Raw genomic sequence first — 25794 nt, 5'->3', positions numbered from 1 at the left:
CCAAGAATATGGAGTTCAACATGCATTTGCTGTGAGGGCTGAATTGTAGTACTTGCAATCTTTGGAACATTCTTTGAACTTACAGCAAGCTGGGTACTTATGAGACCTGGTTACTTATAGTTAGTGATTGACATGTAGAGTTCATGCTCTTTAGGATGAGCAATATGCGCCAAATATAAATTGCTGGACCATTAAGATGCATTGCATGACAAGTCACAAAATTTCCACATTCATGGTTTCTTTGCTTGTCTTCGCTACAGATGTGCATGGGAAAATATTATGCAGCTGTAGGATCCTTTTTGGGCTACAATTACTGAGCCTCAGATTGTCATTTCGATGGTGCCCGAGTTACTGTGAAAGTTTGATGGTTCACATTTAAGTCTTACTAATGTTGTACTTGGTGCTATTGTGGACATGGTGTGGAAATTGGTAGATTTTATGGATGTTGACGTCACCAAGGCATATGTGGAAACGGACTTGCTTCATCTTGTAGGTAGGAAAAGCCCTGTATGGGATGGCTTGCCAAATGAATTATTCTTAGCTTATGATGATAAGCTCAAAGGCCCACATTTTTGGCTCTGTTATCATGTTTGGAGAATGGGCTACATACTGTCTAATTGGAAGATTGTAGTGCTTTGATTGTTACCAAAGGCTTCTATCACTTTGGGCTCTAAAGTAATGGCAGCCCATTTCTGTCATGAGATCATTGTGAAAAATCTTCTCTAAGATCATACTGACAGGCTTCAAATGGGCTACATACTGTCTAATTGGAAGATTGTAGTGCTTTGATTGTTACCAAATGCTTCTATTACTTTGGGCTCTAAAGTAATGGCGGCCCATTTCTGTCATGAGATCATTGTGAAAAATCTTCTGTAAGATCATACCAACAGGCTTCAAACAATCTTGTTGGAGCTGATTTATCTAAGGTGATATGGTTTCATTAAGGGATAAAATGGTATGCACAATATCTTGAATGTTTGATTGGGGATGGACTATGCCAATGCATCTAGTCAGTTGTTATGATTCCATTGGATATTGAAAAAGACTTTGGCCATGTTAATTGGTACTTTTTTCGCCAATTAACGTATTCCATGGATAGTGGGCCTAGAATGATTTCTCTCATTGATAGAATCAGCTCTGATGGAGTGTCACACATTCCACTTAATGGGTAAATAATTGGTAATATTGCTCTCAGTGGATCCATTCATTAGGTATGTTCCCTTAGACCTTTGCTTTTTTCCTTGGTGACTCATCGATACTCTCTCTATTGGATAAGCTGGTGGTTGATGAGGTCTTGCTCTTCTGAGTGGGGCTAAGATTCTTGGACAATCTCTTGCTAAGGAGTCATTTATGTTTGTGAAGGGTGAGAAGTCTAATCCTGTGGTTTGGCCTCAAGCCTCAACATAACACACACAAGTCCACTCTCATCAGTTATATATGCAGAAACCTGCATGCTTCTGGTTGGCAGGGTGGGATTTTTCCCCATGGAGAGATCACTCCACTTGGGATATCTCATTTGGGTAGATGTGTCCCCTCCAATGTTGCTTGATTGTATATCTTCATGCAGTCACGATATGTTAATGTATGAGAAATCTTAGGGCTGGCCTCTATGTGTACCCCTCATAGTTGTATAGATGGTGATGGTCAGTATAAGCTCCTGTTTCTTGCCTTTGCTTCCTTGGCAAAGGAGTCATTGCACGAATTTGTGCAGCCCTACTACTATGCCAAAGCACCTGGGTGAAGTTGCTTTGTTGGACATCAAGACTCATATGATAGCTTTGCAGATAGCCCTATTACAATTCTTATGTGAGCAGCAGTAGTGAACATTGCTATGGCTTTCATGGAGCAGGTTGGTCATACATGAATCCAGGGCTCATGATGGCACATTTTGAATTTGACTCAAGATATCATAATGCCATAGTCTTTTTGCTGTCCCACTCGATTGCTTCTTGGCAAGAGATATGTTGCACCACTGCTTCACATCCCCCATAGAAAGGAGACCAATTTGATCCAAGATGAGACTATGGTCACCTCCATGTTGCTGGATTGGCTTGATAAGCACATAAAATGTGATTAAGTTTAATAGGATGGCACAAATGGGTTTGGGGATTGTGAGACGCTATCGTTCCTTCTTAAAATCAACTTTAGTAATTCTGTCATATCTAGCATTACTATCGGGTTCCTTGGGGTTACTGGTTGACATGGACCAGTTTGGAGGAATGGCTTTGGTGACATTCCACTTTGCTTGCATTTTTTAGCATTTCTCCCTGTGCTTGAATTGGGATTTTGTGCACCTGGATGGTTTTTGAGACAATCAGCCAATTTATCATAAGATGGTCAACAATATGAGAGGGGTGAGAGAAATCAAACAAAGTTTGGTCTTCTAGGAATAATAAAGCTAAGTGGCATGATCAGTTGCTTCAATTATGGAGTCTAACTTCCCGACCCAGGAAAAGTATTTATTTGGAGGCTTCTTGTAGGGGGTCTCCCCATCAGTGATATGCTATGGTGATGCAAGATCTGCCATGACAGATGCTTTTGTTAAACCACACATGGTTGTACTCTTGCTCATCTCTTCATTCGCTGTCCAATTGCTAGACATAAATGTACAAAGAGATGTCCAAATTCAAAACATTTTAAATTTATTACACCTGTTATAGACCGTTGGGAAGATGTACTCATCATATTGGAGCAACCAAACCATGTACATGAAGGGCTTTGAGGACCTCTGGCTAATGACACAAACACTATGGTTCAAGAATCTGAGAGTTCTTGGAAATTTGAAAACTTGATGATTACTATTGTGGGCCATTTAAGGAAGAAAATTCTCATAGCAGGTCTCCTCACCAGTGATATATTATGGTGACACGATCTCTTGTGGTAGATGCTTTTTCTATACCACACGTGATGAGACTCTTGCTCATCTCTTCATTCCATGTCCAATTATTAGTGGAAGAGCTACTCATGACATTGGAGCAACCAAATCATATAGGAAGGATAAGCTGGGATCTTTTGATTGATACTATGACAACACAAGCACTCTAGTTGAAGAATCCAAAGAGTTAATGGGAATTTGAGAACTTGATGATCACTATTATGGACCATCTAGAGAGAACTCTAAGAATGTGTTTGTGCCTATAGTGGATGTTAGGAAGGGAGATTTTGTACCATTATGACAATTTCATAACATTTGCCAAATTTGGCTTGGTCAAGCACTAACAAACTTTGCCACAAATCGATACCTTGAGAATTTTAAGAAAGTAATGCTGCAATACTGGGCACCAATGTGTACAAAGAAGAATGCATCTAATGTTGAAGTCTAAGGTTTCATTTCCTGAGTATGGACCTTAGTGGCACAGCAGCATACAGTCGTTTATTTCTGGGTTTTGGACAGGATGCCATTGATGGCCGCTTTACAGCTAGAGTATCCTTGTTTCTTTCATTTTCTGTGTTGGATGGCTGTAAAGCAGCCATCCTTGACTCTTTCAATTTTCTGTGTTGGCTGCTTTACAGCCATCCTCATCTCTTTCATTTTCTATGTTGGAGGGGTCTTTGACACATTCGGAGCACACATAGTGCATTCACTTTTTATTCAGCCTCTGGTATCCATGGTCATGTGGGCTGTGTTTGTGGACTATTGTTGTAGCGAGCTCCATGGTTTCTTAGTACTGAGAGAAGTGGCTGCTCTGTGGATGGAGATCATCCATTCCACCCCGGTTGTATCCACTTCATGGCTCCCTTCTTTCATCATTGTAGTCTTGTGGCTATGTATGGTTTCTATCTCTCTTTGAGTTTGCTTGGTTGGCAGGAAGGCCCTTTATAAATATTTATATGCTTTATTTCAAAATCCTGAGAGAGAGAGAGAGAGAGAGAGAGAGAGAGAGAGAGAGAGAGTGTGTGAGTTTTACGAAAAAAGAGAGAGAGTGTGAGTGAATGAGTGAGTGTGAGTTTTGAAAATTGCAGGAGTACAGTGGCACATGGCCTAAACGACCTTCAAGAGTTGGTGATGGTTTGTCTAGTAAAGGCAATGATGATCCCAGTGTGCCATCAGAAGTCATACAAAATGGCAAGCATTCAGTTTCACCAGGGACTTTAAGTAGACGTCTACATGAAGTCTTGGTTGCAAGACAAGAGGAGCAGATACTTGAACTAGAAGCACGTTTGAAAGATAAAGAAGTCGATTTAATTTTCAGAGAAAGGGAATTGCAATGCTGGAAGGACATCTCTCTAAGATTGATTGAGTCATTCCAAAATAATTCAGGTAAGCAATGCAATTTTGCAGAAAAATGTTGAATTGCACACAAGCATTCTGGTCTTTCTTCCTCATCTTCCTGTTTACTACTACTCACAACGATCTTCTCTTTTCCACTCATTTTCACTACAATCTCTTCTTTTTTCCTTCTTTTTGTGCTAATCTTTTACATACTAGAAGTGGCTATCTGTGCGTGTCTACTGAGGTGTCTTTGAGTTTAGTGAATTGAATGGTTTTCTATATCTCTGCAGTTAAACATTTAAGTTGAGATATATGGTGAAGGTACGTCACCATACATCACATAATAAAAATGGACATTTCAAATTATCCACTCTGAATTGGAAGAGAGCCTTAAATCACACACAGCGATAGTAATAGCATATATGTGTGCTATACTGCTAAGGTTAAGACCAAGGGACCTATATGCAGTTTCATAGTTTTTCTTTGAAGGCTTGTAGCTCTGTTCAGCCTGATTGATGTTGAAAGGAGTACTGTGTTTGATATTTTGTAGTTCTGAATTGTGTTGCTTGACAATATAATCAAGAGATCCAAGTAGTCAATTCATGCATCATGCTCATAAATTGGAGTTTGTGCACATCTTTATGATTTTGCAAGCTTACTCTGTGCATGCAAGGTAGGTGTTAAAGGATGGTAAGGACTGCAACAGACTGAAACAGATGCGAGAAGAATTTGCCTTAAAAGGAGGAAAGCTCTCTAGTTGAATGAAATGGAGAAACAGTAGGGAAGTAAAGAGATCTTTGGGAAGGAAAGTCTGCCCCAAAAATGAAACAATAAAAGAAAGGATGGGGATAGGCTTGGGATTGAATCTACCCACAATCTTTGGATACGAAATCTGCCTGCAGCCCAATGCCACTCCATACTTTGAAAGGAGGACACATCCATTCGGAATGCAGATTGTGGCAAATACCTTTTATCAAGTTGCAGCAGATTGGCACAAGTACATGGCAACATGGCTTCCAAAGTCGAAGCTTGTTGAAAGCACTAACCTTGAGAAATCAACATTGGGAGGGTCCTTTCTTGGGGTGACAACTAGAACACGTACGCAAAAGCTAAGGGAAAATGCATAATCCTTGTGGAAACAAAAAATAAAAATCATGGAGATGTAGACTTCTCCCAGGATGGCCATCCTCAAGGGAGAAAATCTAATACAAGGGCTCAATAAATACCCAATCAGTTGGCCTATATCCAAATGATATGAGGTGATCCAAAGTGGAAGAAAGTGCCAATGTCCCAAGTAGCAAGAAAGCTGTTCTTGCCGATGTGTTTGGACTATCCTTGGAGTCTCTTCCATTTGCATCTGAGAATGTGGATGATCGGTAGAACTTGGATAGAGTCTTTGCAGAAGAAACATCCTGCTATTGTATGGCATGACTACCCCGTGTTGATTTGTGCAAAGCGATGATGCTTGCAAAGACGTCCCATTTGTGACCTGAGGAGTGGAAAAATAAGCTATCCTAGGTATCCTTGTATCCCTAGGCTGGTCCTTTATCTTTCTTTGAGTGAAGCTAATTCTTCATAGGTGACTATTATCTCTCCATGTCCACCGCAGAAGACCCACTTTGAGCATATTTAGAAGTCAGTTTACCTCTCTTTCATCTGCCTCTCAATATCTTTACAGCCACTGCTTTTTCTTGATTCAGCTTCCAATCTTCTCCATTTTCATTGTCATGATATTTCACTTAGGGAAAAATAAAGAACAAATGGATGCCTTCAACGAAGAAGCAAGTCATAATCCAAGTTGGAGGCCACCTAGTTGGAGTCCTTGGCCAAGAAACCTTAGCTTGCTTGCCTATGTTAGTCATGTCAGTCTATCAACTCCTGGTTGTGAGCTCCTATCAGAGTTTGACGGAGACACAGGAGCTCTGGCAGTTTAGGTGCATTTTCTTCAATTGTTGGCTTCTTGTGTGCATTCCTAGGCCAGTTTCTACTTTCCACAATGTGTCTCTACCTGCTAGACATTGTCATTGCCATTTGGGATTTTTTCGGGACCTTCCCTATTTTTTCTTGCATTTTCTACAGTGTGACCACTATTTAATGCTGGTTGGCTAGCTTTTTGGCACCTATTGGTGCATGGTTGGCCAAATTTTGGGTTTCTTGGCTATTTATAGTTTTGTCCCCCCACTTGGCAAAAACACACTCTCTAGTCTTTAGTCTTCTGTTTGCAGGTGTACACTCCAACATTTCGTGCTTGGTGTTGCCATTGCCATGAGCTTGATATGGTGCCCTCATTAACAATGTGGGCTGCATGTAGGGGCTGATCAGTCCATCCCCATTGTATCACCATTCTTCTTCAGTCAATGCAATATTCTCCCTTCATCTTTTGCTTTCTCTCTTTATTTCTCTCTCTCTCTCTCTCTCTCTCTCTCTCTCTCTCTCTCTCTCTTTGTGTTCGTATTTCTCTTCCATTGTGCACTCTCACATGGTATCATTACCAAAGTGAGGACACAATTTGGAGATTTATTGTTGAGGAGCAGGCGTTCTTCACGGAGGAGCAACCCAGATCTTCAAAACATAGATTTTCAGCTTGCATTTGCTGCATGCACAGCCCCTTTAGGTGGTCCAGTGCCCAGTCGACCATCTAGGTTGACCGGCAACAACTCGTGGAGGCAAGATGACATCATCCAGGGCCAGGCGACAACTTATAGACAATAGGTGGCCTCTCTTTCTTGTATTTTTCTGAAAATGAAAATTCCTTCTATGGGTGACTGCTTCTTGGTACAGCCGACATGTCAAGATTGTGGGAGAGAAGGAAGGAGTCTCGCTTGAAGCTTTCTTGCTTGCACAATGGGGGAAGACACACAAGGGTGGAGGCTGAAAACAGTTTTCCTCTTCTTAGTTGTGTAAGCCAAAAGAACTCAAGTACAAAGAAATAGAAGAACCCTATATATGGGTCTCAAACCAAACTCAACTAACTAAGGTGGCATACTAACTGAGCCACAAACTAGAGTAGATAAGGATAGCTATCATGTAGCTATTATTCATGGGCGGTGTACCAACCGCGTCTGCAACTGACAAGTCGGTGATATAAATACACAACGGTCACCCTGGCGTATCACGAGTGGAGTTCGATATCTCAACACTCCCCCTCGAGCTCAATCCCAATTCCTGCACACCAAGCAGGTCTCTGAACTTGCGCAGCTTCTCTGCACCCAATGCCTTCGTGAATATGTCAGCTACCTGATCCTCTGTGCTGACATAAACTAGATCAATAAGACCTAGTAAAACCCTCTCTCGCACATAGTGATAATGCACCTCAATGTGCTTTGTTCTAGCATGATAGACTGGGTTATTTGCCAAGTGTGTACTACTCATGTTGTCACAATAAATGACAACTGGCCTATCTATAGACTGATGCATATCATAAAGTAGCTTATGCAACCAAGCTACCTCACATGCAGCCATTGTTGTACCCTTGTACTCGGCCTCTGTGCTCGACAAGGCAACTGTAGGCTGTTTCTTGCTGCTCCAAGTGACTGCTGCACTCCCAAAAGAGAACACATATCCACTAGTAGATCGTCTATCAGAAATACTACCAGCCCAATCAGCATCAGTGTATCCATGTAGCTGTATCTGAATCCCAGTCTCATAAAATAGTCCATACTGCAATGTGGACTTCACATACCTGAGTATGCGTCTAGCCGCATCCAAATGTGGTTTCCTTGGAGCCTGCATAAACTGACTTACCAATCCAACAGCATAGCTCAAATCTGGCCTGGTAATAGTCATATAAATCAAACTTCCTACTATGCGTCTGTACATAGTAGGGTCTTCTAGAAGCTCACCTGCATCTGTGCTCAGCTTCACATTCTGCTCCAAAGGAACTGAAATAGGCTTACAGCCTGTCATCCCATATTTGGACAGCATGTCCAATCCATACTGCCTCTGCAAGAGCCGTATCCCACTTGGTGATCTAATCACCTCAATGCCCAAGAAATAACGTAGCTCTCCCAAATCCTTCATCTCAAACTTCTGCTTCAATAGCATTTTCACATGAAGGATATCTTCATCACTGTCACCTGTCATAATCAAATCATCAACATAAATGACAAGTAGCATAATACCTTTCTCTGTTTTTCTCACATAAAGTGAGAAATCTGCCTTGGAAATCTGAAAGCCAATAGTGACAAGATACTGTCCTATCTTGTCAGACCATGCTCTAGGTGCTTGCTTCAAGCCATACAAGGCTTTCTTCAACCTGCAAACAAACTCAGGATGAACAGCATGCACATAACCTGGTGGCTGCTCCATATAGACCTCTTCTTGCAAATCACCATGCAAGAAGGCATTCTTTACATCCATCTGATGTAAAGACCATTCCTTTGATGCAGCCATAGCAATGACTGCTCTTACTGTTGCCATCCTTGCAACCGGACTGAATGTTTCTTCATAGTCAATGCCATATGTTTGTGCATACCCCTTGACTACTAATCTTGCCTTGTATCTATTCACAGAACCATCTGCATTGTGCTTCACCTTATAAACCCACTTACAGCCAATTGCATTTTTACCTTTAGGCAAAGGTACCAATTCCCATGTAGCATTTGCTTCCAAGGCATCCATTTCTTCATCCATGGCTTTCTCCCATTTTTCTTTTCCCATGGCTTCCTCAAAAGAAGTGGGTTCTGGTTCCTGTATCACTTTAACCATATATGCATAGTGAATGGCTATAAATCCATCATATTTCAGCCTATCCACAGGATACCTAGCTCTCGTAGACCTGCGCAAAGTAGGTTCACTCCCAGGTGCTCTCAAAACATCCCTGGTCTTCCTTACTCCAGGTGTAACAATAGAAGGAATACCCAACTCATCATCAATGCTCTGTTCTGAGCCACTGGATTCACCATCCACATAAGAGTGACCTGCATTCACATCAAACATGGGCTGATCAACCTTCTCTTTTCCTTTTCGTGATACCTGCATACCACTATCTGCATTACTTTGAGAAGATTCTCCTGATCTCAATCTGCCTGTCCATGGCGAAGAATGTGAACCACTACTAGAGGACGCTCCAGGTCCACTAATATTTTGTGACTGCTGCTGTGAATTTTGTGCAGCATTACCATTTTGTGCATCTACATCATCAATCACATTTATTGGTTTATACCAGCTACTCATCTCATCAAAAACAACATCTCTGCTCACTGTAAACTTACGAGTAGAAGGGTTATAGCATCTATACCCTTTTTGCTTCAGAGAATAGCCAATAAAGATGCACTTCTCAGCTTTTGGATCCAACTTGGATCTCAGCTCATCTGGCACATGTACATAGGCAATGCAACCAAAAATTTTCAAATGAGAAATATCTGGTTTCCTACCAGTATACCTCTCCTCTGGAGTCATTCCATCTATTGCTGCAGTGAGAGTCCTGTTCATTATGTAGACTGCTGTAGCAACTGCTTCAGCCCAATAAAAATCTGGCAAGTCTTTTTCATTGAGCATGGCACGAGATACCTCTCCAATATGCCTGTTTTTTCTTTCTGCAATTCCATTTTGTTGTGGGGTATGACTGCATGAATATTGCTGCTTTATGCCATGCTCCTGCAGGAACCTTGCAAACTCATTTGAGAGGTACTCTCCCCCTCCATCTGACCTTAGGCATTTTATCTGCAGGCCTGCTTCTTTTTCAACCATCGCTTTAAGAGTTTTGAAATGCCCAAAAACTTCACTTTTCTTTTTCATAAAATACACCCAAACTTTTCTGCTATAGTCATCAATAAAACTGACAAAATAATGACAGCCTCCAAGAGATGCAGCTTTAGTTGTCCACACATCAGAGTGGATTAATTCCAATGGCTTCTCACTCTCTTGAACATGTCTAGGAAATGGTTTCCTTGCCTGTTTTCCAAACTGACAGGCTTCACATACCTTATGCATTTCTGCAACCTTGAATTTCGGCAAACCTGCAACAATATTTTGGGCCTGCATTGATTTAAGTCGCTGTACATTAACATGACCAATGCGTTTATGCCAGATATCAATATCTGCAACTACACCGGTCCCATGTGCAAACATTGCTGCACTCAATTCAGACATGTCTGCATCCAATGTAAACATTCTGCCCTTCTTCTTTCCTTTTGCTATCACGCGACCTTTATTTTTCATATCCTCAACAAAGCATCCATGAGGATTAAATCTGACCTGCAAGCCCTGCTCAACCATTTGACCAACAGAAACCAGATTCTTGGTGATATTCGGGACATGAAATACATCGGACAGGTATTTCTTTTTCCCATCCTGCATAGACAAATGAATTTTTCCAATCTGCACAATAGGATGTGCAGTATCATCACCAGTCTCCACAAATCCTGGTTTTTCCATTTTCCTTGCATCCTCCATCCATTCTGCATGACCTGTCATATGGTTTGATGCACCTGAGTCAACATACCATACATCGTTGCTTTCTTCTGCACTTGTCACAGAATTATTCATGTGCTGCACCATAAACAGATGCTCATTTCTGTCATCACCCTGTCTACTAGAGGATGCATAATTTCCTTGTTGCAGTTTTCCATTCATGATGTCATTCTGCTTTTTATAGCAGTCTTTAGCCATATGACCCATTTTACCACAATAGTAGCATTCAACATTACTGTTTGCATTTTGGCCTCTTTGGCTCCCCCTGCCTCTAGAGTTACCACGTCCTCCTCCATAGGACTGGTTTTCTTGAGTTTGCTGCATATTCTGATTTCTACCACGATCTCCATATCGGCCTCCTCTACCTCTGCCTCTATCTCTTCCAGCATTTGAGTAGAAGACAGCTTCTTTTGAAGTTCCTCCTGAAGAAGATGCACCACCATTTCTTCGCTCCTCAGAAATTAGAATAGCAATCAGCTCCTCAAAATCAGGAAATCTTTCACGAACTGAAATGGATGTCCGAAACTGTGCATAATCCTTTCCTAGACCATTCAAGGTCACAGAAACTAAATCATCATCTTCCACTGGTGACCCAATGGAAGCAAGTGCATCTGCAATCTTCTTCACCTTCATGTGGTAGTCGTTGATGCTCATATTTTCTCTTTGCACATTGTGCAACTCTTGCTTGAGCTGCATTTTCCTGGCTTGTGTATTTGTGCTATACATTTTTGACAAAGTATCCCATGCCTCCTTTGGCATACTTGCATCCTGAATATGCACAATCATAGAGTCTGAAATGCTGATAGACAGCCAATACATAACTTTCCTGGCTCTCTCATGCCATGCTTTAAATGCCTGCATTTGCTGTTGATTGGGAACATCAGGAAGAATTGGTTCTTCTTCATTTCCTGCAACAAATTCCCAATATCCTTTTCCCATAAGGAAATTCGTCATTCTAAACTTCCATGCTTGGAAGTTGTTCTTGTCAAGCTTTTCAGTGACAATCTGTGAAAGAGAATCAGATGCCATTACAGAAGACTGCAAAAAATTCTGTCACTGCAAAAACCACAGCTTCACCCTCACAAGGGAAAATCTGCAAAACTGGCGAAAGTGGTATTTGACCACACAGTCACTTCCTAGTGACGATTTTGCATCAACAAGCAACAGGGATGATTCTGTAACTCCCAATGTCTCTGCGCACAAGCATACAATGCAATTTTTACAGTAACTATTCACCGACCTGTAGAACAGTGGCTGCACAGCATAAAACTGAGCCTTTTCCTGAGTGCGTGCAGAAAACTTCCGCCTCCAAAACAGGCCCCGAAATGGCCTCAAATAAGAAAAACAAGGTCGCCAAGGGCTAAAGCCCTTTCCCGCAGCATATACTGCCCTCTTGCTTCACCGCGAAGGGCGTCTCAACTTGAGACAATGCACTCCTGCACTTTCCGGCTGTGCTACCTGCAGAGATCTGCTCCCAAAACAGAAAATGAGAGCAACACTGCTCCTCTTACCAAAACACCGCGAGCTTGGCTTGCTTTCTTGAGCTCCTTACCACGAACAAGGCTCTGATACCATGTCAAGATTGTGGGAGAGAAGGAAGGAGTCTCGCTTGAAGCTTTCTTGCTTGCACAATGGGGGAAGACACACAAGGGTGGAGGCTGAAAACAGTTTTCCTCTTCTTAGTTGTGTAAGCCAAAAGAACTCAAGTACAAAGAAATAGAAGAACCCTATATATGGGTCTCAAACCAAACTCAACTAACTAAGGTGGCATACTAACTGAGCCACAAACTAGAGTAGATAAGGATAGCTATCATGTAGCTATTATTCATGGGCGGTGTACCAACCGCGTCTGCAACTGACAAGTCGGTGACATAAATACACAACGGTCACCCTGGCGTATCACGAGTGGAGCTCGATATCTCAACACGACACCTCTTGGTGCAGGTGACCCCCTTTTGGTGTGGCAGGTGACAGTTTTTTGTAGATAAATGGCACATCTATAGACATTATAGTTGACTGCCTTTTGTTTTCCCGTTCTGTTTTTGTCTGAACACAACTTTCTGGGTGATTGTAGAATCGAAGATGTCTTATTAGTTTACACGCTTTGATGATTCAAAGAAGGAGCTTCTTTCCATATACTCCTTCGAGCATGCACGTGATTATCGTCAGCAGAGGAGACTCCCATTCACACCCATCCCTCTTCTATTCATTTGTCACAGAGGACTGCCTCCAAAGTGAAGATGGCGTCCTTGATACCCTCAATGCATGTGCCTGTCTTACCTTCATTACCTAAAGAAGACAAACTTGATGGTTCCAACTATTCGTTGTGGTCATGTAGGGTGGAGTGCATACTCGACACCTTTGATCTTTGGGCTCTTCTTTCTGATTTCCTCCCCCATCCTAAGAAGGATCCCACAGATGGACCTTCTATGGATTGAGCAAGCAACCTTATGGGATTAGCTCAACTCTCCAGCCGATCCTTTCTCTTCATGAGTTTGCAGGATTCTGTCCTTATGCATGTTCGCAAGTTGAAGACCATGGTAGGCGCGTGGAAGAAGCTTGCATCTTTGTACCAGCACAAGACGTTTACCCTCAAGATTTATCTTGAGAAGAAGTTGCAGATACTCAATCTTGATGACTCCTCTTCTATGAAGAAGCGTATTACTGAGATGGAGGACACGAGGGGTGAGCTTGCTTCTCTTGGTTGGACAATATCCTTTAAAGACATGGCTATGATCCTTTTGACTTAGCTGCCATACCATGTGAGAGTGTGCAACAGAAGAGAAACATGAACACAGAGAGAAACAAAGAGAGAGAAAAAGAGAGGAAGCACAAGATGAAGGAAGAATACTGCAGTGTCTGAAGAAGAATGTTGATACAATGGAGATGGAGTAATCAATCACTGCACGTAGCCCAAAGTGTCAATGAGGGAAACTAGATCAAGATGATGACGATGGTAGCAACAAGCACGGAGTGTCGGAGTGTGCATCTGCAAACGGAAGATTGAAGGCTAGAGAGTGTGTGTCTCCCAATTGGAGGGACATGCTATAAATAGCCAAGAAGCCCAAAATCTAGCTGACTATGCACCAATAGATGCATTTTCTTTAGTTGCGGCTTTCTATGTGCATTCTTAGGCCAGTTTTTGCTTTCCACAGTCTGCCTCTACCTATTGAACACTGTCATCGTCATTTGGAATTTTTCTGGGACTTTCCGCACTCTCACAACCTTGTTTGTCTTCTATGGTTGGGCACGTTTCTTGTGCTCAACCCATGCTATTTGCAATGCTTATTCATAATTATGCTTCATAGTCATCGGGTGGGGCTAGTGGTACCTCTTGAGTCTATTTAGAAGCAGCCAACCCAACAAAGCATTGATCATAGCAAGAGCACAAATTTATGGATTGGTTATGTTCTCTTCTATTCTTGTCCATTCTCAATTGAGGGTGGAGCCGTTAGATGTCCCTTTCCTCGAGTTTCTTTTCCTTGAACAAAAAGAGAATATCTTTTGAAAACTCAATACATGAAAGGCCAACAAAAATGCTCTCTATTGCCAAACTATATAAGGGATCCTTAAATGGAAAGGAGTTGCCACAATTTGGATGCTTGTCTCCTCTCCGTATCTCCTCCTCATGTACTGTGAATCTCCCAAAACCCTCTCCCAACTATGACAAACAATGTGAATAATCTCTCGTCAGATGTAATCATATATTGCTAGTCAAATAGCCTCACAATATCTTGCTATTTTAATATATTGTGGCCGTCATAGTTATTAGGTACGAAAAGTATGATATGGTACGGTACGATAAAATACGGTACTAAATGGTACCTTAAGATTTTATAAGGTACGGTACGATATTAGTACGAAAAAAAAATTAACTTCATTATTTTGAACTATAGATGATAGAACAGATGTTTAAAGTCTAAATAGCAATGCTATTGGAGTATATAAGATGAATACTTGAGGTAAACACGCAAAAACCTCTATGACATATGCCGCATGCGCAACATGCGCTACAACTTACAAGTACATACATAGGAGTGGATACATCATACATGAATGATCATACAAATACGAGGCATGTATGCTTGAGAGAGAGAGAGAGAGAGAGAGAGAGAGAGAGAGAGAGAGAGATGAAATGACATGAGATGCTTTATTAACGTCTACAAGAGGCCAAAATGACCTGTGAGACCAACAGTTACCAAATAAACCACCAAAGGTTTTGGTAAAAGATTTATGAATTTTGTTATGGTTTTGTTTGGCATTGCTAAGGCTAAAGTAGCTACCGATGGTACATTCACTAATTCGTGTACTCTCAGAAGATACATTAGGCCAAGCTATCCTCTAGCCTAGTTTTATTAGCAATATGCACTAATGCTTTGGGTTGGGTGGTGCAAAATGAGCTGTGAACAAAGGTAAAATCAATAGGATTAAGCTACTTGATGATTCTCAAATGGTGCTGAATTTATTTATTGATGACACTAATATATTGTGAAAAATGATGGGACATCAATTAGAAGCGTTTGGAATTGCTTGAATACCTTATGTATGGCCTTTGGCTCTAGGATAAATCATAACCAAACATGTATGAGGAGTCTAATCAAGCTTCCACCCTCTTTCTTGGTTGATTGATCAAGGCTACAAAATCACCACCACCACCACAACAACAACAGTCAACAACCCAAACCACCACCAACAACAGCAACCACGCCCAAAAAAACCCCCCTTTAAAAAAAGTGCTTGTTTTTTGGTACGAATTCGTACGGTGCAGTATGGTACGAACCGTATAGTACGAACCAGTTCGTACTATGTATGAGTACAACTATGGTGGCCGTGTTGGAGGGGTTTTAGTTGAAAGGTCGTATCCATTGGGGATTAGAGAGAAAAGCAAGTAGAGAATAGGAGATAGAAGATAAAAAAAGGAATAGGTAGGAGATTTAAATGAATCCCAAGAATGTTGGAAATCAATTTCTCTTCAAGACATGTCCATACATCATGAATTAATCATAAAAACCTTCTGCCAAGTTTGCCAAAGCCTTTATACAAGATAAAGACAAGGCTTAATGATTGAGACTCTGCATGCATTACATGTAAACTCTGTTGTATATCTAAGATAAAGAGTCCAAAAAATCCAAATGTCAATAGGTTTAGATGATTTCTTGGTAGGAGAAGCCCAAGTACTTCTCCCGGAGCACTATGTATTGATAGAACATGCGAAGGGAATCAAAAGCCTTGTATGGGACTCCAAACACACTTCAACCCTCTATATTCGTGATTATTACAGCAGTCATAAGTTGATCGTTTGATGGTTAAACTCCAAGACAAATGGTTCTTGGATTATCTAGACAATGTCTTCTGCTATTCGGAAGCAATCTCCAAGCATTAGATCTCTTGGAGCTCCGTGTTATTCCCAAAAACGCACACCAAATACTAGCTTCTACTTTATTGCTTAGATAGCAAATCTGATGGCTCTGTTGGCTCTGAAAGGGAGGTAAAACCCAAGGACACTTGATCAGAACTCTCCTGGATCGCTCCTCCCCTCCTCCGTCTGGAGTGCTGTTTGTTGCTTGAAAACTACGATCGTGCGCCACACAAATTTGGGAGTCGTTTTTTTATGAGATTTTTCAAATTTGGCTGAAAAGCCACTTGCTTTTTGTATGTCACCCTATTCTAGAAGTTTACTACACCTTTTGAGGATATTTACAAGAAATAATGGTCAAAATATCAAAAATAGGCTAAAATGATAAAAAAATCTCGTATTTTGAACCATCCATACTATGGATACTAACACTAATGACTAATATGACATTGACTCTCTAGATTAATAAGAAAGCCATCTATACTATGGATACTAACACTAATGACTAATATGACATTGACTCTCTAGATTAATAAGAAAGCCAAATCATGATGCACTCCAGGTTTTTTCACATTGTGTCTGTGTAGCGACATGACATGCATCCCCTCAGAACTTGCACATCCTCCCATATGTGTCATAGTCCTAGTTGTTACCATATTCAGAGTTGTCCTCATCCTCTGCAACCATATTATTTACTTCTTCATCTTCCATACCTTCTTGGCTAGCCCTTGTATCATGGCCACTATTTTCATCGAGTTCTGGTAACTCATAGGTAGTAGATTCCTGTCCTACTTGCTCTTCTTTTTGCTCTCTTGTTTTCTATCTTGTTTCTGCTCCTACCCAACCTCTTCTATAACATGCTCAGGAGGTGGTTGATTTGTAGCTTTAGGTTGATCCACGCTTCTTCTTGTTACTCTCTTTGATGTCCCTGCATTATCTTCTTCTCTCTTCCGTTTCTCTTCCATAAGTACATCCGTGTTTTGCACTTTACTAAATATGCTTACACTGAATATGCATCTACTGGTGATTCCCAGCTAGTCATGTCACAAATGTCTTGCCATGCATGAGCTATCGGTAGCTTTCCTCTTTTCAACTACATGCAAAGCATATGCCCATATTGTAGCCTTCGGACCAACCATCACTTGGCCAAGCATTCTATCCAACTGTAGACCAAAAGTAGCAGCATGTACAACCGCATAAGCATTTTGGACAGCCAAGTCTTCCAACAACTTTTGCATACCTTCCTTTCTAAAATTCAAAGCAAGAGGCAATCCCGTTTCTTGTGCATGGATCTTGCCATCATTTCAAAATATGAGTTGTCATGCCAAGGCCTCCTGATAAGTAGTACAATCCTTTCTTTCATGCTGCAAACTATCACACCACATATATCTTTTCCTTGGTTAAGGGCTATTGTCCGTCTCCTTTTCTCTTGTCCTTTCTCATCCAATTTTGCGACCTTCAACTGAAGATCTCGTATGCCTTTGTCCAATTCATCTAATACATCTTCCCTAACAGTGGAAACAACAGGTGCAGCCATAGGATTAGCGGCAAAAACAGGTGGCTTACTGGATACATAAACTATTTTGCCCGTAACAGTGGGCAAGCTAGATACATACAATCTTTCTTTTCTTCTATGCTTTTTCACCAGTATAGTAACAACATTCTTAATATGCCTCCACTCTGTTTTAAACCCTGTCTCTGTAGTCTGATCTTCTAACAAATTATTAAGTTTCTCTTCAAGCTCAAGATTTGTTGCTTGTAAAAACAATTCAATTTTTTGACTTGCAAGAGCATGCTATTTTGCAAGATCTGAGTGTTCAAAAAGACTTTCAAATTCTCCTAAGAACTCTGTAGCCATAAGACCCTTATTGGGTTTTAGAATCCACTCCTAGAAAGTATTGCGAGTAATCAAATTGTTATATTCAATGTAAAATTATTATTGGAGTGTCTTCTTGAAAGCTACCAAATCAACATCCTGCATGTACAATTTAGTAACTTGGGCTTCAATTCATGTACAGTGACCCGTACAAAATACCGGCTCCATGCAAGTCGAGCCACCCCAAAGAACTTCATCTTTTGAGCATAGGTATGCAAATATGCAAATGCATTCTTACCATTGAACAACTTTATCTTACGCTTTACTACCTTCAGAGCATTCATCACAACAATTTCTGTTTGAGCAGAAGTCTGCATCACCTATTGTTGTTGTAGTACCTACATGAGCATGTTCATATTCTGCACTAACTGTTGCAAAACATCACTAGAAACTGTGTTTGAAGGTTCTCCCATCTTGCCTTTCCTTCCGACGACCTTTCACGTCGAGTTTACCAATGTTGGAGGGATTTTAGTCAAAAGGTCATATCCACGGCGATTAGAGAGAAAAGGAAGTAGAGAATAGGAGATAGAAGAGAAGAAAAACAATAGGCAGGAGATTAAAATGAATCCTAAGAATGCTGAAAATCAAGTTTTCTTTCAAGATGTATCCATGCATCATGAATAAATCATAAAAACCTTCTGTTAGGTCTGCCAAAGCCTTTACACAAGATAAAGACAACAGACTCTGCATGTATTATATGTAAAGTCTGTTGTATATCCAAGACAAAGAGTCTAAACAATTCAAATGTCAATAGGTTTAGATGATTTCTTGGTAGGAGAAGCCCAAGTACTTCTCGCGGGAGCACTATGTATTGATAGAACTTGAGAAGGGAATCAAAAACCTTGTATGAAACTCCAAACACACTTCAGCCCTGTGTATTCCTAGTTATTGCAGTAGTCATAAGCTGATCGTTTGATGGCTAAAATCCAAGACAAATGGCACTTGGATTATCTAGACAATGTCTACTACTACTCGGAAGCAATCTCCAAGCGTTAGATCTCTTGGAGCTCCTTGTTATTTCCAGAAAGGCGCACCAAATACTAGCTTCTACTTTGCTGCTCAGACGGAAAATTTGATGGTTCCGTTGGCTTCGAAAGGGGGGTCAAACTGCAGGACACTTGCTCAAAACTCTCTCAGATCGCCCCTTTCCTTTTGCTTCTAGAGTATTATTTGCTACTTGAAAATTGCGATTGCATATCGCGCGAATTCGGGAGCCTTTCTTTTTTAATGTGATTTTTCAAAATTAGCTGAGAATATACTTGCCTTGTGCATGTCACCCTATTCTAGAAGTTTACTATACCTTTTGAGGATATTTACAAGAAATGATGGCCAAAATATAAAAAATAGGCTAAAATGGTTAAAAAATCGTGTATTTTTTAACTACCCATACTATGACACTAATGACTAATATGACATTGACTTTCTAGACTAATAAAAAAGCCAGATGATGATGTTCAAGGTTTTTGACACTGTGTCTGCGTAGCGGCACGACAGTGGGTCCTAGCTTTTACATGTCACAAGAAAGTCCAAAAGTTTGTCATGGATATAGGGGTTGGTTTTGTGAGTCATCCAACTTACTCTTCTAACCAACTTAACTAACTAACTAACTACTCAAGGTAGTTATAGTATCGGAGGGGTTTTTGTCGAAAGGTCGAATCCACCAGGGATCAGATGTAGAAGGAAGTAGAGATAGGAGATGGAAGAGAAGAAAAAGAATAGACAAGAGGTAAACATGACAAAGACAAAGCACAATGAATTGAATCAATATGTATTGATAGAACCTGAATTTTTTTGTTTGGAACTACTCAGAAACAATCTCCAGGCATTAGATCTCCTGCAGCTTCTTCGTAGAACAAAAACGTGCATCAAAATAATAGCTCCTTCTTTGCTGCTCGGAACGCAAATCTGATGGCTCTGTTGGCTTCGAAAGGGGGGTAAAATGTGAGAATACTTGGTCAGAGATCTCCCAAATCACTTATTCTTCCTCTTTCAGTTCAAAGTGTAGTTTTCAACTTGTCAATAGCGATTGCGACGCGCGCGATTTCACCAATCTGTCTTTTTTTATGAAAAATCCAATAATTGACTAAAAAAACAACTTGCTTTTTGCATGTCATCCTAATCTAGAAGCTTTTTTAACTTTTTCGAATTTTTACAATAAATAATTAAAAAAAAGCTAAAATTATCCAAAAATCTAGTATTTTTGGACCATTCATGCCATTCATACTAGTACTAATGACTCAGATCACATTGACTCTCTTGATCAATAAAAAAGTCGGATGATGATGCATTCCATGCTTTTTCACATTGTGTCCGCATAGCATCACGACATCCACCCCCTTTGAACCTGCACATCCTCCAATATGTGCTAAAAAACCTAGTTGTCACTCGATTCTGAGTCCTCCTCATCCTCTGCAACCATATCCTTTGCTTCTTCATCTTCCATATCTTCTTGGCTACCCCCTGTATCATGGTCAATATTTTCTTCCAATTCTGGCAACTCATAGGCAATAGATTTCCGCCTCTTGAATAACTTGATTCTTTTCCCTGCTATGGGAAGTTTTATGGCTGTCCCATCCAGCTCATTTAATGCATAAGTAGCATTATCAAACTCGTGTCTTACCACATAGGGTCCAAACCATCTTTTGGAAACTTTACGCATGGTACTATGCTGGTTGTCTAAACTGCTATAATAAACCAATACCCAATCCCCATCTTGTATGGTTCTTGGTCTCAGTCTACGTCTTTTGTCAAACCATTTCTTGTTCTATATCCTTGCTACCCTTAATTTTGCAATTGCTGTCTCTATGTCTTCCTACTTTCTTTCCAATTGTCTAATGCGTAAGGCCAACAACTCCTCTCGATTCAACTCCTCCTCCCAAGATAGCACACTCCATGTGACTGTCATCTCTTCTATCATCATGATAGATTTTTTACCATACATAAATTCTGCAGGCATATATCTTGTAATAGCACTATGAGTGGTTCTGTCAGCCCACAAAGCATAAGGGAGTAATCGTGACCACTCTTTTACCTTCTCTCCACATGCTTTTGCCAATGCCTTCACAATAGGTGGATGACCTCTTTCACTTTTTCCATTTCCTTTAGGGTTATAGGCTGAAGTTAAAAGCAAGCTTTATCCCCAACCTGCAAAGAAATCATGAGCTTCATCTGCATCCAATTCACCCCTATCTGTTGTAATTTTTTCCACACAACCATATCAACAAAAAATCTCTTCTAAGAGAAAAGTACACAGCATTTGTTGTCTTAGTACGTAGAGTTCTCCCTTCCACTTGATTAGTCAATATTACCATAGGAGAGACAACATTTGGATCCACACAATCTATTTCAATTGGCTGAAATGCAAACGCCTTTCTATGCCTAGTCAACATTTGCATAAAACAATCTCTTTCAGCAGGCAAAAGAAACCCTACTGCACTAACTTTCAATTTTTGTAATGTTTCAGATGTAAACTAATGACCTATATCTTTAGGTTCCCGTAAGCTTGGCTGCCTTGACACTTTTTCATACAAACCCTCACTTTCTGGTGGAAGTGGCAAAGCAACTGGTTTCACCTTTTTGTCAACTGTCTTATACTTTGTCTCCACAAGTGCTTCAGACCATTGTAATCCTTCCTGCGGAGCAAACAATGCTATAACATCATACATGTCCAAATAACATATTGACAACACTCTGTTTTCAACCTCATTTTTTGCATGTATAGTTGCTGAAATTTCAGCCATAGTGTCATTAATATTCAGTCGATAATGCTGCTTTATATGTGAGAGGCTCACCCTCATCTATGAGTAAAATGCAGTCCAAAGAGGGATCAAACCTCTATATAGGTCTCCTGACACGTGTAAATCTTCTCACCCAATGATCTGTGTTATCAAGTAATGGATCCACATCCAAAGGAATGTCAATAGCCTCATTATTTGGCTGCAGAACTGCATTTTTAGGTTGCTGTAATACATTTTTCAGGCTGCTGTAATTCATTTTCAGCATGCTGATTTTGTTGCCAAGCTGATTTTCAGCATCCCTCTGCTGCCCATTGTCATCTTGCTCAATAATGATACACTAATTATCAAAACTAGCATCAAATGGAGCTAAATTTTCAATGGACTGATGGCAATCCAAGTGGCTGATCATGCTGAAATTTTACTTCCTTTTTGTCTAAATCACTAGATGTGGCATTTTTCAACAGCTTTCACTCATTAAATACCACATCTTTATTACGCAATACCTTTTTCATGTTTGGAATCCAAACTCTACAACCCATTTCACCTTCATCTCCATAACACATGAAAATATCTCTGTGGGATTTCATGTCAAGTCTGGTTCTACTATCAACAGGTACATGTATGTAGCATTTGTAGCCAAAGACCCTTAAGTGGTCACATGAAGCAAGTTTGCTAGGCCAAACGTCTTTAGGGATGCCACTTTCAAGCGTACGATGTGGAGATCAGTTGCAAATATGCACCACGGTTTTAAGTGCCTCTCCCCAAAACGATTGTGGGAGATTAGTTGTGGATAGCATGTACGAATCTTCTCACATAAAGCGCGATTCATTCGCTTAACCACACCACTAGATGATGGATTATAAGGAGCTGTAAGCTCCCGTTTAATCCCATTGACATCACAAAACTTATTGAATTCTTTAGATACATACTCTCCCCCATTGTCTGTTCTTATGCATTTGATTTTAAACCCTTTTGAGTACTAACAAATGCATAAAATCTTTTAAAGGCATCCAATGCCTCATTTTTCTGCTTAAGCAAGTAACCCATAGCTTTCTAGAATGGTCATTAATAAAAGACACAAAATAATAGTGGAAATCACTATGAGTTTTTATTGGCATGGTATATACATCAGAATGGACTAAATTCAAAATACATGCCTTTATAGAGGCTCCATGAGAGTATGAGCTCTTTACGTAATTTCCCAAAACACACTCATCACAAAAGTCAAGCTTTGAGTTTTTGACATTAACTCTTTCAAGTGAAGAAAGTGCCTATAAACCCTTTTGGCTCATGTTTCCAAGACGCTTGTGTCATAACTCCATGCATGATTACACTTCTGCAACAACTACAACAAACTTTCCAAGAAGTGCCTTGCAATGAAGATAATATAGAGTTGCCTTTTTACCGCCTCTAGTGACTACTACAACAAACTTTCCAAGAAGTGCCTTGCAATGAAGATAATATAGAGTTACCTTTTTACCGCCTCTAGTGACTAGCGTGGATCCTTTGTGTATCTTCCACATTCCACCATCAAAAGGTAGTGAAGTAACCCTTGCTATCTAACTACCCAAGAGAAAACAAGCTCTTCTTAATGCCAAGTATATACCTAATATCATGAAGAATCAATTCCTGGCCATTTTGAAGAGCCAAGTGTATGGTGCCTACTCCTTCAATATCATATGCATGGTTATCCCCTAGGTAAACTTTCCCAAGGCTACCTTTTGTATAAGAAGAAAAACACTCCAAAGATGGAGTTACATGAAATGAAGCACCACCATCAACAATCCACGATTGTGAAAAACCATCATGAGCAAACAACAAGGCATCTATCACATCCCTTTTAGTGATATACATGTCTTCCACTATCGTAGCATGTGGATCTAAAGATGCAACCAGCAAATCAACATCTTTAATTTCTTCTCTCTTCAATGACAACATTATATACCACATTGCCTTCTCTTTTCTCTAGGGGTAGAGCTGCCATCCTTCTCATTCTTTTTGCCTTTTGCATTACCGTGCTTCTTGCATTCTTGCTCCCTTTTATAATATTTATGTCCTTTGTGTCCACACTGATAGCAAGTAACATCTTGTTGTTTTTCCTTGCTTTTGCTCCGATTTTTGTGCTTATTTGCAGCACTTGACCTCTTTTCAGTTCGTCCTCTTACATTGTAGGTTGATCCATTGTTTTTCCCACTTGCCTTACGTCTACTCTCCTCGTTGAGAATAGAACCACGCACACAATCAAATATCAAGTTGGGGTTGTTGCTCAATGATACAACCAATGCTTCCCATGAATCTAGCAAAGTCATGAGCAAGAAGATAGCCCTTAGCTTGGAACTAAAGCCGGCAAGCTTGTATCTTGTAACTGACTCAAAATACCACTGAAAACATTTAAATGCTCTGAGGATGGCTGCTTAAGTTGACCAACTTTCACATGAGATGGACCTGATTGTTGACAGGAGACATATTCTCATACGTAGCCTTGAGTTTCTCCCAAACTGCATATGCAGTGGTGGGTCCCTTGATATCAACTAAGATATTATGTGTGGCTGCCATTTTGACATAAGTGATGGCTTTCTTATTCATTTATTAAGACCGAGAGCGTGAGGATTGAGACATGACTCTTCGCAAAAAGATCTGCAAGATTCTGTATACACTTTAATAAGCTCAATGCTCTTGCTATTAAGTACATCTCTAATGAAGTGGTACTTCGCTTGTATGTGCTTCGTCTTTGCATGAAAGACGGGATTCCGTGCTAGCATAATAGCGCTGTGACTATCACAATGGAAAACATGTAACTTTGTAATGCCAAGCTTTCCCACCAGACGTGAAAGCCATAAAGCCTTCTTGCATGTCTCAGTGGCAGCCACATACTTTGCCTCTGTAGTAGACAATGGAACACACTTTTGTAGCTTGGAGATCCAAGAGACTACTTCTCCTGTAAAGGTAAACACATACCCAGAAGTGGACTTTCTGCAATCCACATGACTAGCATAGTCTGCATCCGTAAAGCCAACAGATATCCTTTGTGCCTTTGAGGTATCTCATAATACCTTTCACTGCTTTCCAATGCTTTTTACTAGGGTTTGCTATGTATCTGCTAACCACTCCCACTGCAAAGGGAATGTCAAGACGTGTAGCAACCATAGCATACATCAAACTATCAACAGTTGAAGCATATGGTAACTTGGCCATTTCAGCCTTCTTATCATCAGATGTAGGGTTGTCCTCTGCACTGAGTTTCACATATGGAGGCAATGGAACCCCAATTGTTTTTTCCCCCTCCATATTGAAACACTGCAAAACCTTGGAGATATACTCCTGCTGAGATAGATAGAGTAATCCTTTTGATCTATCTCTAAGTATTCGCATGCCAAGAATGTGATTTGCAGCACCAAGATCCTTCATGTCAAAGCTACCATGAAGAATTTGCTTTAGTGAGTCCAAGGCATGAGTATCCCTGCCAGCAATCAGTATGTCATCAATATACAGAACCAAGATAATCAGGCTGCCATCTGCTCCCTTCTTGGTATACAAGTAGTGATCCACTTGACTTCTATGAAAACCTTGAGATTGTATAAATGTATCAAACTTGTGATACCATTCTCTTGGTGCTTGTTTGAGCCCACACAAACTCCTTTTGAGTTTACATACCATCTTCTCTTTCCCTTGTGCCACAAACCCTTTAGGCTGCTGCATATATATATCTTCATGCAGATCACCATCATGTAAGAATGCAGTCTTTACATCCATCTGTATGAGCTTCATATCTTCAGTTGCAACCAAGCCCAAAATGGTTCTCAATGTAGTCATCTTGACTATAGTATAGAAGATCTCATCAAAGTCAACTCCATGTTCCTGCTTGTACCCCTTCGCAACTAATCTTGCTTTGTACTTTGGCAAGGAACCAGATGTGACATTCATCTTGTAAACCCATTTGTATGAAAGGGTTTTCTGCCCTTTAGGCAACTGCACCAAGTCCCAAGTGCCATTTTTCTCAAGAGATTCCATTTCTGACAACATGGCTTTATACCATTTCTTGTTGTCCTGTTTGTCCATTGCTTCCTTGAAGCAAGACGGTTTACCACAATTTGTCAACATGACATAATCAGCCACATTGTTTGCACCAGGAACGAATCTATCAGGTTGTCTAGTAGCCCTAGACGATCTTCTAACCCAATGATCATTGTTTGCTGGT

General features: G+C 40.5%; 1 protein-coding gene across 2 annotated transcripts in view; it reads left to right on the top strand.

Annotated features, from left to right (window-relative positions):
* Window positions 1-25794, top strand: part of LOC148016654 (uncharacterized) — an 88709-nt gene that overhangs the window by 48051 nt on the left and 14864 nt on the right. For both annotated transcript variants that reach the window (XM_087664365.1, XM_087664364.1), the window contains one exon: window positions 3964-4261. In XM_087664365.1, the coding sequence (XP_087520491.1) occupies window positions 3964-4261 (298 nt within the window). The remainder of the gene's footprint in view (window positions 1-3963; window positions 4262-25794) is intronic.

Source organism: Lygodium microphyllum, chromosome 23 (genome assembly GCF_053477565.2).
Source record: "Lygodium microphyllum isolate KBCC chromosome 23, Lygodium_microphyllum_v1.1.10, whole genome shotgun sequence".
NCBI classification, from domain to species: domain Eukaryota; kingdom Viridiplantae; phylum Streptophyta; class Polypodiopsida; order Schizaeales; family Lygodiaceae; genus Lygodium; species Lygodium microphyllum.
The sequence above is the reverse complement of the archived record's forward strand: the minus strand, read 5'-3'. Positions and strand labels throughout refer to the sequence as shown.